Here is a 17,384-nt window from a genome sequence, read left to right as displayed (position 1 = left end):
TGGTTCGGTTCTGTGCTATAACATCTACCACTGGGATGCTTTTCTCCTAGCTAGAGCCATGAGCTGATTCCAGGAAGAGGAAATGAATTCCCACCAGTGAAGTTACCCATGTTCGACCCTGTGCTGAAAGCACAAAATACATGACCCAACCCTGAGTATTCAAGCCAAGTATGGTAGAAATAATTAATACTTTCCTTACCAGTGAACCCAAGTTTTCTAAGACTCTATATTAGTCTAAAGTAATGTCTGGAGGGAGAGTATCAGCTGTAAAGAGGTTCTCTTGGATTCTTAAATTTTGGGGTCATAGATACCCCGAAGGGATTTCTAGTTTATGTGCACTACTAAGTCTTTGCCTCCGAGATTGTTATGGATAATATTTCATAGGGAAAATAATGTAAAAATGTATCTTCCCGAAGGGATAAAATGACTATCTGATTTTTTTAATTAATTTTTTTGCTAAGTTATAAGAGAGATTTTGAACACTAGATCAGAGTATATGCATTTAGAAAACCTAAATTAAATGTATTTCTTCCCAAAGAAGAGAAAGGAAAACTGCTAATGCCAATACAAGCAATATGCAATTTCAAGACAGAGAACTTTTCTTTCAATTAACAATTTTTAAAAAGTGTTTATTCTTGGGACTTCCCTGGTGGTGCAGTGGTTAAGACTCCATGCCCCCAATGCAGGGGGCCTGGGTTCAATCTCTGGTCAGGGAGCTAGATCCCACATGCATGCCACAACTAAGGAGCTCGTCTGCCGCAACTGACAGGACACAACCAAATAAATTATTAAAAAAAAAAAAAGGTGTTAATTCTTTAGCTCTTTTGAGTCCTTAGTTTTTGGAGAATATATTTTCCCTCTTCTACTTACCATTGGAGAAAAATGAAACCTCAGTTTAAGTCATTCTGTTTGCCTATTTGCCTTAACTTATAAGGATACTGTTTGCTTTCACTGGAACCAAAATGCTGCCTGCTATATGTAGTATGTGTTTTTGGTTGTGGTATCAGTACAAGCAGCCTTGGGACTCCACTACTGAGGTGTTTTTTTTCCCCACTATGGAGTTTTTGGCCAGAGAAAAAAGGGATACTAAAGTTAGGGTTCTACTTTGCTTGTGTTTCAATACCCACACATGCATACACCTGGCCAAACAATAGCCTTCTCCAAATTTTATTTTCTAATAACTAGAGTTGAATAGCACTAAAGATGAAAAATTAATAATAGTTATTATTCATTCCCTAAATCTCTTCATCTCACAAATCTTTTTAAGAGGTGATGTACTTCTGCTACTTATGTATTTTATTATTACAATAGAAAACATAGAGCAAAAAATAAATTGTTCCACTGATCCTGATTTAGTGTATATGTTCCAAATTTGAGTCTTTACACAGTTTGAGGATAACCAGGGACAAGGCAGGAACTGTGACAACAAAGCTTTCTTTGGCTGTCTTGGCTTTTCTACCAACACTCAAATGCTTAAAAATACTTATTTCATAGGTAACGTATGTCCCCTCATTTGGTGGACTTAAAGAAGATTCCATCTTAAGAATATAACCAACTAAAAGGTAAACTATCAGTCACATAAAAATCAGTATCAATAAAGATAGAAGTGCCTTGCACAGAACAGATTATCTATTGGTTACCAAACATCTGTAGCATAGGTTTTCCCTATTTTAAGCAAATTCAATTTATGACAATGTGAAATAACAAACAGATAAGTTAAGGAGAGATCATTTAAAGTTAAATAAATGATAACTATCTTTTCTTTACAACTGAAACAGTTTCATTCATATGCAAGCTTTTCAGGAAACACATCTATTGCTAAAATAAATGTTTACCTATTTTAAAAAGATTACATGATCTAAAATTATCCTGACCATTTTCATACTCATAGAATTAAACAATCTTACCGTTAAAAAAGGCAACTCTTATCAGATACATAAGTTCATTATAATACCTCTGAGAAATGGTATCCAGTCTTGCTTGAACAACTTATTCTAAGTGTATTTGATTTGGGTAACCCAAACAACTACTTGGAAAAAGTAAAAATCATGAATAGTTTAGAAACAGCACTTTGGATTAGTTCTGTGATACTATTTTTAAAGAATTTGAAACTTTTCGACTTGGTATTATTTTCCAACCCTGAGCTTGTGTTCTTGGACAGTATTTTTTTTTTTTTTTTTTGGACAGTATTTTATAATTAATGACTTGTTTGCTTGCTTTTTGCATGTATATATGTAGACAAAGGAAAAAAATTAGTGAACATCTACTATTTACAAAGCATTAGGCTAAGTTCTCTGCGGACTAAAGATTTGGGGAAAATGTGCTCCTATCTTCCAAGAGCTCACAGCTGAGTGGAGGAAACACACATAAATACAGTCCATAAAGGGCAGACTGTGATGAATTTGTGGCTTTATTTTTCTCCTTTCTACTTGTCTGTATGTAGCATAAACCAAATTAAGTTCACTTTAAAGGTCTGGCAACTCTCATACGTTGCTGGTGGGAATTTAAATTAGTTCAATCTTGATGGAAGGCAAATTTGGCAATATTTATCAAAATTACAAATGCATATACCTTTTATGGTAGTTTAAAAAGATGTCCACAAATTCTTTACCATTCTTCCCTTTAAGAGCCGGAGCCCTGGGGTATAGACTGGACTTAGTAACTCACTTCTAATGAAAAGAATAGAGAAGAGACTAGGTCATAAAAGGTATTGTGGCCTCCATCTTGTTCTCTCTGTCAGATCACTTGCTCTGACAAAAACCCACAGCCATGTCTCGAGGACGCTCAGCCAATCTTGTGGAAAGACCTGCATAGCAAGGAACTGAGGACTTCTGCCAACAAGCAGTAAGAAACTGAGACCTCCTGCCAACAGCTATATAAATGAATCATGTTGGAAGTGGACCTGCCAACCCAGTCAAGCCCTCAGATGACTGCCACCCTTGCTGACAGCTTGACTGCAACTTCATGAAGCGCCCCAGGCCAGAACCAGGAAGCTAAGCTGCTACCAGATTCCTGATCCTTAGAAACTGTGGGAGGTAAATGTTATTTCAAAGTCACTAACTCTTGGGGGTAATTTGTTTTATAGAGATAGATTACTAATATACCCTTTGAACCTGTGCTTCTGGGATTTATCCTACAGGTATAGAAATGTCTCCTGTTCTATGAACTCTAACGATCAAAGCTCAGGAAATGATGTAAAACTTTGGATAAATCCCTTTCTAACCAAAGTTTTACTGCTCACTACTAGAAACTTAAGAACCAAATACATTCAGATAATGTGTGTTCCCTTGTTATCTGATCTATCTGAACTCAGGAACCAAAGAGTTTGGAAAGCACATGTGTGAAAGGACAAACTACAAGGTTATTCATTATAGCATTCTTTGTAATGGCAAAAGATTATGACAACAAAACTGGGGGGAGTGCTTATTTAACTACAGCTACACAATGGAAAACTATATAGTTGTAAAAAAGAATGCTCTCTATGCTTTGATATGGAAAGATCTCCAGGATATATTGTCTAATGAAAGAAACAAGCAAGGTATAAAGTAGTGTGCATAATATGCCATCTTCTTTTATAAAAGAGAAGAAGAAGAATATATATTCATAATTGCTTTTATTTGCATAAAGAAACTCTCAAAAGACTCAGTAGAAAGGAATGAAAGTGATTACCTCCCTGGGCGCAAAGGGGTAGGAATTAGGCGGATGAGGGAGCAGAAGGAGAGTAAGACATCACCTATTAATTTTTATTCTGACCTTGGAACTATGTGAATGTATTACCTTTTTAAAATCATGAAGATTTCTAACATTGCTGAAAGCACAGAACAATTACCACTCAATCGAGGTTTTCAACCAGCATATAAAAATATAGAAACAATGATAAACACAACTAAAAGACTAAAACTTTCAAAGTTGTAAATACTTATACCATGATTTTTCATTAGTTTCTTCTGCTTAGTTATTCTAATTATGACTCCTAGAAATCATCACAGTACGATTTCTGTGTTATAATTTATTAGAATCATTATTTGGAATGTTCGTAAAATTTCACGGCTGAAAAAAAACTAAATCAGTGGAGTCCAAAATCCACTACACAATCACCTAGGGAGCCAAATGAGATTTCCAGGCCCCACCATCGGTCTACCAAATGTGAACTCTTGATGGGGAACATGGGGAGCCAGACCTGGGAAACTGTATTTAAAACAAAACAACAATGCAAAAGAACTGATACTGATGTCTGGGCTGGGCTGATACTGATGCAATAATCCCTGCCCCCTTGCACACACGAAAAAACTAGGATGCAAAGATATGAAGGCACTTTTAAAAAGATCTAAAACCAGTGAAAAACAGAGCTAGCACTTGAACACTCATCTCTGAATCCCTATTCTGTCTTCTGTTTTCAACTCCCTCTGGCCCAGCTGACAGTGAAGGACCAGAAAGAAAAAGGATGTATTGTAACATCATGTATAACTTTTAGTCTCCCTTTTGCCAAATTTGGATCTAAACTAACTTGGATTATATCCTTCCTTCCCCTTCACCCAACATCTACTTAGGTTTTCTTGTTTCTCTTCTTTTCATTTTTCAGTTGTAGAAGACAACTATACATGTGTTTAATGGCTTGTAAAGTATTTTGTATATTTTATAATTTTCCCAGACCAGGGGAGTAAGCCTGTTGTCCCTGAAACTCTGTCAATAGACTAGAACAGGAATTGGGAAACTATGACTTGTGGGCCACATACAGCCCACTATCTCTTTTTGTAAATAAAGTTTTATTGAAACACAGTCACATCTATTCATGTTCATATTGTCTATGACTGTTTTCTTGCTATAATGGCAGAGTCAAGTAGTTGTAGCACTAATAGCCCTTTGCAGAAGAAGTTTGCTGATCCTATTCTAAAACCATGAAAATTATCTTTAGTCATTAAGGATACAGATGTTACTAAGAACCCCTTTTTAGTTATGTTATGATGATGATGATCATGACAGTCAATTCTTCTGGTAGAGGTGATAATTAGCAACAAACAACTAAACACTAGGGGAGGAGAAACAAAAGACTAACAAAAGATCTGCAAGCTAGACATCCAGGGCCTGACTGCATGATAAACATTACAGACATACGAAATGGGGGAAGCATCCTGGCTCCGAGTAGTGACCCGGTGAGACCCTGCCCTGCCTCCCAGCCTACCTGTTCTGCCAGCCAGGCAATGTGCTTAACCTCCTTGCTGCCTCCTGCTGTACTGGTTGCACCAAGCATGGCATTGAGTTCAGCCAACACCTGTGGGAGGAGAGCCATTATGTTGGTGTGGATAGCTACGAACCAGGAGTGTGCTGTGGCTGTATCCTTGCAACGTAGGATCAACGTGTTCCTGCTATCAGGAGAATGTAGCTCTATCAATCTGTGTGGAAAAAGAAAAAAAAAAGTGAGCTAGATCAGAAGCCATCAAACCTGCCATGGTTTAACATACTTAACTGGAAATCTACTTTTACATTCCAGAATATAAATACTTTCTCTTAATTCCTTAGGGTCCAATTCCAGAGAGATCCACATGTGGAAAGATCATCATTGGAAAGACTAACTGCTGGGTCTGTTGTTTCAGTATTAATGTAATGATCTAAGATAAGGGAACCTACTGTAGAGTCTGTAGTAGAACACTGCACTTTGCCTTAATTTCCATGTCAAAGAAATGGAAAGTGTGCTTGTTGAATCTCATAGGCACACTGTAAAGAAAGAACTAATATTTTTTTAAATACTTAGAAAACTCTGGTATACAGTATTGCAAGGTATATAGAACCTACTGCCAAACAGTGAATTGAAATTTCCACTGTGTGAAATAAAGAAAATAGCTGAAGAATGACTCTTTACGAAAATTTGAAATTGTTTTTGAGTGTCTGGGTAACATTATATGATTAAATCATCCGCTGAGTCATGGTAGAAGAATAGTTAAGAGATCTTCAACTCTATGACTATTATTTGTTAATACTCAACTGTGAACAATCTATACTTCAAAAGTAACCTTTAGGAATTACATAAATTTTTAAAAAAGTACACTCAACAAATTCCTTATAAAGCAATTTGTTGGGTACTATTTTGTGTTTTGATCAAAGTTTTCGCCAAGATGAATTTTAAAAATCATTCAATAAATGACTAACATATATACACTGCTATGTTCTAACAGTGAACATACATATCTTTTAAAATGGAAAAATAATGTGGTAGGCTGGAAATTGACAAACTGCCACTGACCAAGGAGAGATCTTTTTATTCTTTCAGCTTTCTGAAGATAGTTTTTGCTTCCTTGCAGCACTGTCACCAGATCCCACATCACCTGTCAAAGATGACCAGTTTACATGTACACTAGGCATTTCTGCCTTGAAGCTTGCATCCCTCTCTTTTGTCCTGTTTAGAAATTTCTTTACAATTCCAAATATTTTAATTTGCCATACTTAATATGGGAAATATTCGTTCTCATTTGAACTCTGGTCAGTCCACTCTTTCTTTTTTTTTTTACACGGGCCTCTCACTGTTGCGGCCTCTCCCATTGCGGAGCTGTGCTCCAGATGCGCAGGCTCAGCGGCCATGGCTCACTGGCCCAGCCGCTCTGCGGCATGTGGGATCTTCCCGGACCGGCTCACGAACCCGTGTCTCCTGCATTGGCAGGCGGACTCTCAACCACTGCGCCACCAGGGAAGCCCCACCCTTTCTTAAATAAACATTTATTGAGAACCTACTGTATGCCAGATACTATGCTTGACACTGTGTTAGAGATGCAGCAGTGAAAAAGATAGGCAAAAAAAACTAATCTCTACTCTCACTGGGACTATCATCTAATGCAGAAAGCAGAAAATTTATAATTAACTAATACACAATCACAGGTTACAAAAACTACTTCTATAAAGAACTGTGATGACTACCACAAAGTTCCTGGCTAAAAAAGGCACTCCCAAGATGGGAGTAGCAAAGCAGGACTGCAATGGAGGCCTCTACACCTCTGGGGCACACTTACCAAGCTGGTGTCATGCTGTGAGTCAATTTATAAACACATCTACCTGGTACCTACCTACTTACCCACTCACGTGCCCTCCCACTAGACTTACCCTTCTAGCTACCTGAAGGTCTAGCCACCAGTCTATCCATGTTTTATATGCCTTCACAGTTCTAGGGCAATAGCCAAGTAGGCCAGAAAGTTCTAGAAAATAGTCAAAACATAAAATAAGATCTGTGACCAGCCAAAACACTTCACAAAGCCCACACTTGAAATATCTTTAAACAGCAAGTCATAAGCTATCCTGCTTTCTGTTTTAGTTACAGTTCTGATGAATTTATTTGATTTCCTATCCTATAGCTAAATACAGTGAGAAGTAGCTTGGGATTAAAATTTAGAGGGTTTTGAATAGCAGGTTAAGTCTGAATATTAATTGGTAAGCAACATGGAATCACTGAGGATTCTCAACAAGGGAACGATATGATCAAAACAAATTAAAAATAATTTTATGAGGTATCTGTACGCCTAGGTTCACAGCAGCATCATTCACAATAACCAAAAGGTGTCAACAACCCAAATGTCCATTGATGGAATGGATAAACAAAATGTGAGAGATATATATATATCCCACAAGCTACTTGGCATGGCCAAAATAATAATAATAATAATTTTATGGTGGGATGTAAGATGGATTACAAAAGAGAAATGGCCTGGGGAGGTTTAATTGGACCCAAGAAGGATGAGACTACACAGAGCTCACCAGCAGGACACATTCCTAGTCAGGAGGAACACCTCCATCCTAAAAGCTCAGCAAAAGTAGAAGAAGAAAAGAGATTACTGACAAATAGCTTAACATTCACGTTGACCTTTGTTTAGTCCTCTATATTACTTTATAATGTTTTTTCTTTTTAATGTTATTTTCCACTATATCAATTGTTGCCGTCATGGTCCTTAACATAAATATTTGTTGGCTAAGAAAATGATTATATTTTCTAGGGGCTTCCCTGGTGGCGCAGTGGTTGAGGGTCTGCCTGCGGATGCACGGGACGCGGGTTCCTGCCCCGGTCCGGGAGGATCCCACGTGCTGCAGAGTGGCTGGGCCTGTGAGCCATGGCCGCTGAGCCTGCGCGTCTGGAGCCTGTGCTCCGCAACGGGAGAGGCCACAATAGTGAGAGGCCCACGTACCGCAAAAAAAAAAAAGATTATATTTTCTAAAAGAAAAATAGTTATACATTTATTATGGGACGGTTTAAAATAGTATATTACACTCACTCCCTGGCTCTGAACTCCTGGCAACTGCTGATCCTTTTACTGTTTCCAAGGAATCATACAGTACGTAAGCTTTTCAGACTGGATTCTTTCACTTAGCAATATGCATTTAAGGTTCCTCCATGTCTTCTGTGGATTGACAGCTCACCTCTTTTTATCATTGAATAATATTCTACTGTCTGGATGAACCACAGTTTGTCTATCCATTCACCTATTTATTGAAGGACTTCTTGGTTGTTTTCAAGTTTTAGCAATTACGATTAAAGCATTTGTGTGTAGGTTTTTGTGTGGAGAAAGTTTTTGACTCCTTTGTGTAAATACCAAGGAGCACAACTGCTGGGTCACAGGGTAAGACTACGTTTAGCTTTGTAAGAAACTGCCAAATTGTCTTCCAAAGTAGCTGTAGCATTTTGCGTTCCTACCATCAATGAATAAGCCTTCCTGTTACTATACATCTTTGCCAGCATGTGGTACTGTCAGGTGGATTTTGGCCATTCTAATATGTGTATAGTGGTAACCCATTGTTTTAATTTGCAATTCCCTAATGGCATATAATCTGAGCACCTTTCATATGATTATTTGCCATCTGTAGTTCTTCTCTGGTGAAGTGTCTGTTCAGATCAGATCTATTGTCCATTTTAAAATTGGGTTGTTTTCTTATTGTTGAGTTTTAGAAATTCTTTTTTTTTTTTTTTTTGCGGTACGCGGGCCTCTCACTGTTGTGGCCTCTCCTGTTGCGGAGCACAGGCTCCGGATGTGCAGGCTCAGCGGCCATGGCTCACAGGCCCAGCCGCTCCGCTGCATGTGGGATCCTCCCGGACCGGGGCACGAACCCGTGTCCCCTGCATCGGCAGGCAGACTCTCAACCACTGCACCACCAGGGAAGTCCTAGGAATTCTTTGTAAATTTTGGATATCAGTCCTTTACCTGATATGTATTTCACAAAGATTTTCTCCCAGTCTGTAGCTTATCTTTTCGTTCTCTTAACAGTGTGTGACAGTTAATTTTATGTGTCAACTTGACATGGGCTAAGGGATGTCCAGGTAGCTGGTAAAACATTATTTCTGTGTGTGTCTGTGAGGGTGTTTCTGGAATAGATTAGCATCATCAGTAGACTGAGTAAAGAAGATGGCCCTCGACAATGCAGGTGGGCATCATCCAATTCACCAAGGGCATGAATAGAATAAAAAAGCGGTGGGGGGGCGGGCAAGTTTGCTCTCTTCTTGAGTTGGGACAACCATCTTCTTCTCCTGCCCTCACACATTGGCGTTCCTGGTTCTTGGGCCTTTGAACTCGGGCTGAATTATAAGACTGGTTTTCCTGTTTCTCCAACCTGCAGACAACAGATCATGGGACTTCTTGGTCTCCACAACTGCATGAGCTAATTCCTATAATAAATAAATAAATCTATCTAACTATCTATCCATCCCGTTGCTTCTTTCTCTGGAGAACTCCAGTACACAGTATCTGTTACAGAGTAGAAGTTTTTAATTTTAATGAAGTTCAACTTATCAATTTTTTCTTTTATGTACTGTGCTTTTGGTGCTGTATGTAAGAAGTCACCACCAAACTTTAAAGAGAATGTTTAAAAAGCATAATCCTACAAGCTCAGGGAGAAGGGGAGAAGAGGAGAAGAGCGACTACAATAAAATTTTGGAAGCTGGCAAACAGACAGAGCAGACCTAAGAAAAGTGGGGAGGGTCAAATCCAAGCCGATCCATGTTGCAGAATCCTGAAGAGGCTGGGGAACTGGAGGCACCAGTTACCTCTGGAAGTGGGAGTAAAGCACTCAGCTAAAATAAAGAGGCCAGCTGATTGTTTCAGCATTCCCCATCCCCAGCGGCCAGTGACTGCCCCGCCCTCAACCCAGAAGAAGATTCATATCCACCCTCATTCCACCAAACTGAGTGCAAGAGCCAGTGATGTCCTTAATTTAGACCCTATACCAGGCTAGTTGTTTTCGACAGAGGCTATTTACTTCCAGCTGGTTGTTTTGGCACTGTAACCAGCTTAACATCCTTAATCGCATGCTAAAAGTTGTTGCAAAACTATGACAAAAAATTTCTTTCACTCCTCCTACTGACCTACTTAGAGCTAAAGGCAGGAATCAGTTCATCCTTCTCTGGACACAAAACATTCACCTTCTGAAAAAGCCTTTATACCTCATACAGTTCCTGGGAGAGTCTCTCAGACACAGCTCCTTTGCCACAGTTTAAACTCTGAAAATCCTGATGTTAAAGATCCTACTTATTAATAACTGAAAGAAAGGAAAATAAGTCTGATATAAAATAAACTTAACCTGGTTAAGCAGGAAAAGATCATGGGACCACTAGGCTGGAAAAAGATGAAAACAGGAAATAAAACAGTTCCCAGGACAGAATCACCAATTTTTCATGAAGAGAAATTTTGCAGTGTTTCTTAAAAAGTGATTGTAAAATAGAAAATTAAATTAGAAGAAACAGAAAATAAACTCCAAAACAGGACTAATGATTCTAGGATCTAGAAGTCTGTTTGCCTTTAAAGAAGCAGCCCCTAGAGCTGATAAAGGGGACAAAGTGTTTCCTAATGTCTACTGCTGTTTTAAAAGACAAATTCAAATGAAAATTCTACGAATAAAAGTTTGGAGGCAGTCTGCCAGTCATTGTTTGGGCCCACAGGAGAGAGGAAGAGACAGCTACAGTGTGAAGAGTTCTGGCCTCTGGTCAAACCACTGAGGATTTCCTGAGAAATGCAATTACATTCTGATCAGATGAATCAGATCATGTTTAGGTCCACAGAAGCATAGGATTCTTAAGTCTAGCCTGCTTATTTCTTCTGCTTAGTAAAGTCTTTGACATAACTTATGTGTTCAATTTAGTAATAATCATGTTGTTCTATACATCATAAAGCCAAAATTTACCTTTTACATGGAAAACAGCCGAAGTGAAGATGACCCAGACATTGTGAACCAGCTCAATGATAACAGATTTACATTTCCGAAAAGCAGCGTTTAAGAACACCTTGTCCTCGCTAAACTCCGCACTGCCCACAATGCTGTTTGCTAAGGAACAGGCTCATGTTCTCTCCCTGGACTTTGTCATTATTTATTTAGCTTTCACTTTCCACAATGAACCGCTTATAACTATCAGAAGCATCTAGTGAGGTCTTGAGGACTAGAGGTGGAAGAAGCAAATAAACTTCCCCTGCCTCTTTACTTATTTATTCGGATGGTCAGCACTTTTTCTCAGCTTTAGAGAAACTAAATCAATGTAGTAAAACAGAAAAAAAGGATGCTTTCCTCTCATGTCAAATAAGTTTTTTATCTAGAAAGTGAAGTCTTTACATTAAAATGAAGGATGAACCACAAAGAGATTCCACTACACACCCATCAGAATAGTTAATATTAAGAAGACTGACACTACCAATGCTGGCCAAGGATGTGAAGCAATGGAAACTCTCACACACTGCTGGTGGGCATGTAAAATGGCACAACCACTCTGGAAAAAAGCCTGGCAGTTTTTTAAAAAACATTAAAAAAAACAACAACCAAAAATAAAAAACCTAAACATACACCTACCCTTTCAGCCAGCAGTTTCACTCCTAAGAATTTATCCAAGAGAAATAAAAATGTATGCCCACAAGAGTTGTACAAAAATATTCATAGTAACTTTATTAATATTAGCTCCAAACTGGAAATAGCTCAGGTATCCGTGAATAGGAAAATGGATAAAGAAACTATGCTATATTCATAAAACATAACACTACTCAGCAATAAAAGAGAAAGAGTTATTGTTACATGCAACAAGAAGAATGAATCTCAAAATTCTTATGCTGAGCTAAATAATTCTATCACAAAAAGGTACATATGATATGACTACATTTACATGAAGTTTTAGAATAGCTGAAACAGATCTATGACAGCAAGTCAGAACAGAGATAGCCTTGGAAGGTGGGAGAGGGAATTGACTGGGAAGGGGAAAAAGAAAACTTTCCAAGGTAACAGTAATGTCCTGTATCTTGATAGGCTTGGGTTACGTAATTTTAGGCATCTGTCAAAATTTAGGATTTGTGTATTTTATTGTATGCAAATATTGTCTCAAAAGAAAAAAGCTACAACAAAAACACTGAACTCTATATGCACGCTTGAGTAGAGAGAAATATTCTAATGTGTGCAATTCACTTTGAAATGCATCGAAGAAAATTAAGATGGATTGACGGATGGATAGGTGGGCCAATCCATGATAAAGTATATATAGTAAAATGTTAATGGTAGAATCTAGGTCATGGAAAAATGAGTGTTGACTATAAAATTCTTTCGACTTTGCTGTATGTTTGAAGATTTTCATAATAAATTGTTAGGGAAAAAATGATGATGGGAATCCACTTGCCTATGTAGGGCTTAAATACCAGATTCATAATTATTTTCCAGATTAGGGCACATCTAAGCCTATTCCTTGTCAGAGTTTTACCAAAGACTATGTGGAAGATTAAGATTTTCAAATAGAAATATGGTCAGTTATATAAGGCTGCAATGTGATAAATATCTTGGTGACAGATGTCCTGATGAAACTTATTTTTGCTGTTCCTAAATGAAGTGGTTTTCTCCATGGCTTTAAATGTTGCAGCTGTGTTACCTGTCATGACATTTCCTTTGACAGAGCTGAGATAAATTTAAGGATCAAAGAGCTCCAAGTGACTTTACAGATACTATCTTATTTATCCTTGAAGTAAAAGAACAGAGTTGAGCAAGCATTATTATGTCCATTTTACAGAAAGAAAAAAACAGGAGGACAGAGGAATTAAGGGACTTATTTAAGGTCAGAAGGACACCAACAGCACCTATAATAATAATATATTGAGAGCATACTATGCCAATTTTATAATTGTTCTCTTATTTAATCCTCATATAACCTTTCATTTTATACAGGAGGAAACCAAGGCTTATGAAAACAAATAGTTTGCCTAAAGTTACAAAGTGTATCACCCTAACTTCAGTCTAATTACTCAATGGCTCTGAACATTTTTTTCTACCAAGACACTTAGGATAGATGTTCACATTCCTGTGGGTATAACCAAAGTTAAGCATAATTTTGCCAGGTACCTGCAATTCTACTGCTTTTCTTTTTCTCTAGAAAGCACACTGGAATGCAAGTAAGAGTGACATAAGAATAACCTTGAATCTCTTCCAATTTATATTTTACAAAAAGCAGATCATTTGCAAATCTGGTATTTTTTTTTCTTTTTTTGGCCACGCCATGCAGCATGCTGGATCTTAGTTCCCCAACCAGGGATCGAACCCGTGCCCCCTGCACTGAGAGCACTGCACACGGAGTCTTAACCATGCGACCACCATGGAAGTTCCCAAATTTGCTATTTTAAGTAACTTTGGAAACGAATTACTTTGCAGCATTAAGCCTGATAATCTGCAAAAGCCTAACTCTTCTAAGACCTATCCTTGTAGAGTAATAAGTAGACTGATCATCTTACTGAAGAGCACGGTGTGATACAACTCTTATAGCCCAAACTGCCCTCTTCTGTTGTTTCTGAAAATCTACTTCAAACTTGACCATCCACCAAATGTCTTTAGCATATACGCTAAAGAGAATGCAGCCCCAAGTTTTAATAAAGGTCAAGGTTATTGAGCTCTAAAAGATGTCTTAGTGGATGATAAACTAGCACCACTTTCAGCAATACAGCCAAGTCATATCACCTTCCTCCTTCCTTCTCTCCCTCCCACAACCCCAGCGTGCTATAGAAATATATCAGCAGCACTACAGGTGCTGTAGACTGAATGTTTGTGTCCCTGCCTCAAATTCATGTTAAAATCCTAACCCCGGGGCTTCCCTGGTGGCGCAGTGGTTGAGAGTCCGCCTGCCAATGCAGGGGACACGGGTTCGAGCCCTGGTCTGGGAAGATCCCACATGCCGCGGAGCAACTAGGCCTGTGAGCCACAACTACTGAGCCTGCGCGTCTGGAGCCTGTGCTCTGCAACAAGAGAGGCCGCGATAGTGAGAGGCCCGCGCACCACGATGAAGAGTGGCCCCTGCTCGCTGCAACTAGAGAAAGCCCTCGCACAGAAACAAAGACCCAACACAGCCAAAAATAAATAAATAAATTAAATTATTTTTAAAAAAAGAATTTTAATTTTACTTGAATGAAACATTTTAAAAATGAAACAGAAATAAAACTATATGGGGGCTTCCCTGGTGGCGCAGTGGTTGAGAGTCCGTCTGCTGATGCAGGGGACACGGGTTCGTGCCCCGGTCCAGGAAGATCCCACGTGCCGCAGAGTGGCTAGGCCTGTGAGCCATGGCCACTAAGCCTGCGCGTCCAGAGCCTGTGCTCCGCAATGGGAGAGGCCACAACAGTGAGAGGCCCGTGTACCATAAAAAAAAAAAAAAAAATCCTAACCCTAAATGTGACAAAATTAGAAGATGGGGCCTCTGGGAGGCGATTAGATCGTAAGGGCAGAGCCCTCACAGATGGGATTAGTGCTCTCATGAGAGAGACCCCAAGGAGCTGTCTAGATTTCTCTGCCATGTGAGAATATAGCAAGAAAATGACCATCTATGAATCAGGAAGTGGGCCTTCGCCAGACACTAAATATGCCAGTGCCTTGATCTTAGACTTCCAAGGCTTTTCCCTAACTGTGAAAAGTAAATTTCTGTTGTTTATAAGCCACCCAGTTTATGGTATTTTGTTACAGCAGCCTGAACAGACTAAGACAACAATCTATTCTCATTCTCAGAAATGACTTATAGGGACTTTCCTGGTGGCACAGTGGTTAAGGATCCACCTGCCAATGCAGGGGACGTGGGTTTGAGCCTTGGTCCGGGAAGATCCCACATGCCGCGGAGCTACTAAGCCCATGTGCCACAACTACTGAGCCTGAGCTCTAGAGCCTGCGAGCAACAACTACTGAAGCCCACACGCCTAGAGCCTGTGCTCTGCAACAAGAGAAGCCACTGCAATGAGAAGCCCACACATTGCAACGAAGAGTAGGCCCCGCTCGCCGCAACTAGAGAAAGCCCGCGTGCAGCAAGACCTAAGGCAGCCAAAAATAAATAAATAAATTTATTTTTTAAAAAAGAAATGATTTATTACGAAGGGACTTAGCCTGAATACTTTCCTCAGCCTGACAATCAGTTGACAAATTTAATGTCTATTTGTTCTCTTTATCACATTGTAACTCTATTCTAATTCCTTCTCTATAGTCCTAACTACATAATTTTTTTTAAGTCCATGATTAACAGATCAAAGTCTCTACATAAATATATCTCATTTGAGAAAAAATGTTAACTTGAATTTAAGAGGCAGAGTTGATTATTTACTTTAAAAATTAGATTTTTTGGAGTTAAAAAAAAAATTAGATTTTTTTCTTTATTTTTATTGGAGCATAGTTGCTTTACAATGTTGTGTTAGTTTCTGCTGTACAACAAAGTGAATCAGCCACACATATACATATATCCCCTCTTCCTTGGATTTCCTTCCCACTTAGGTCACCACAGAGCACTGAGTAGAGTTCCCTGTGCTTTACAGTCTACTCTCATTAGTTATCTATTTTATACATAGTAGTGTTTATATGTGTCAATCCCAATCTCCCAATCTATCCCCCCCCGACCCTGGTATGCATAAGTACAAATTAGATTCTTACTGTATGAAAAAAAAAAGCATTCCTTTAAAGATCAAGCTGTTCTGTATTTATATATGCTTCAATATACACACAATCTTTCACAAATAAACCTGTATATAACAAGAAGTAATTTCTATGTCTTGAACTTTTAAAAGAAAGCAAATAAAAACAATACAAATGTATCAGAATGTAATTTTCAAAATATGTATACATGGGAATTACCTGGCTGTCCAGTGGTTAGGACTCTGCACTTTCACCTTTGAGGGCTCGAGTTCAATCCCTAGTCAGGAAACTAAGATCCCACAAGCTGCATGGCGTGGCCAAAATATATATATATGTATGTAAGTATGTATGTATACAAAGTTAGCAGTTAAGACTTTTTTTTTTTTTTTTTTTTGGCGGTACACAGGCCTCTCACTGTTGTGGCCTCTCCCATTGTGGAGCACAGGCTCTGGACGTGCAGGCTCAGCGGCCATGGCTCACGGGCCCAGCCGCTCTGCGGCATGTGGGATCCTCCTGGACCAGGGCACGAACCCGTGTCCCCTGCATCAGCAGGCGGATTCTCAACCACTGCACCACCAGGGAAGCCCAATTAAGACTTTTTAAGCTACTATTTCTTGAGAACCTACTATATGTTTGGCTCTATACAAAGGGCTTCATGTGTGTTATGCCATTTAATCTGCACACTGAGTTATTCTTTTTTTTTAATCACTGAGAATATGGAGGTTTATAGAGGTGAAGGAACTTGCTCAGAGCCTTCTTTGGAGCAGGTGACCTAGTTTGGATTCAAACCAAGGTCTGTGTGATTGCAGAGCTCAACTCTTTCCAGCATACACATAATATATTATAGAGCAGGAGCTTCCATTCCATGTCCCTATGGCCTAAAATGCCCAAGAAGGTCATTCAGCTTCTTGCTGTCTTCTGTGAACCATCCCATCCTGATTAGGCACCTGGCTGTGCATTCAGATCAGAGGAGACCATAAAAGCGAAAGTATATTATAAAAAGTTTGTCCTTAACTATGTCTTTGGACTACTTTCTTTATCTCTTTTTTTCCCCTGATCTCTAACCAGACACTAGCTTTACCAGTACCACGTCATGGCATTAATGAAGACAAAGTCATAGAACCCAAATGGTGATAGAACTAGGAGGGACATTAGAAATTATCCAATCCAATGCTCTCATTTCACAAATGAGGAAACTGAGGTCAAAAGAAGCTAACTTGCCACAATCACGTTATTAGTTGATGCAGCCTGACCTATAATGAAGATCTCTGATTCTTTTTTCTTTTTTTTTAAGATCTCTGATTCTTTACACTAACCATAGTATAAGGAATTTCCTCCTAGGAGATATTTTTTTAAATTTCTTGGACAAGACTTTTTCTATTATTAAGTAATATTCATAATGAATAAACTAATAGTAACACACCAGAAAGGTTTAAAATGAAAAGTAGAAGCCTCTTCTTTCCTTCTACCTTCTAATCCCATTTCATTCCCCAGGCATAACCATCATTAAACTTCTTGTG

The 17,384-nt window shown here is 38.8% G+C and overlaps 1 protein-coding gene across 1 annotated transcript in view; it reads right to left on the bottom strand.

The window, feature by feature from the left end:
* Positions 1-17,384, bottom strand: part of SNTB2 (syntrophin beta 2) — a 91,468-nt gene that overhangs the window by 32,066 nt on the left and 42,018 nt on the right. The window contains exon 3 of the mRNA XM_065898389.1: positions 5,183-5,393. Within this exon, the coding sequence (XP_065754461.1) occupies positions 5,183-5,393 (211 nt within the window). The remainder of the gene's footprint in view (positions 1-5,182; positions 5,394-17,384) is intronic.

The sequence above is a fragment of the Phocoena phocoena genome, chromosome 20 (genome assembly GCF_963924675.1).
Source record: "Phocoena phocoena chromosome 20, mPhoPho1.1, whole genome shotgun sequence".
Classification (NCBI taxonomy): domain Eukaryota; kingdom Metazoa; phylum Chordata; class Mammalia; order Artiodactyla; family Phocoenidae; genus Phocoena; species Phocoena phocoena.
Note: the sequence above shows the minus strand (reverse complement) of the source record. Positions and strands in the feature narration are given on the sequence as shown.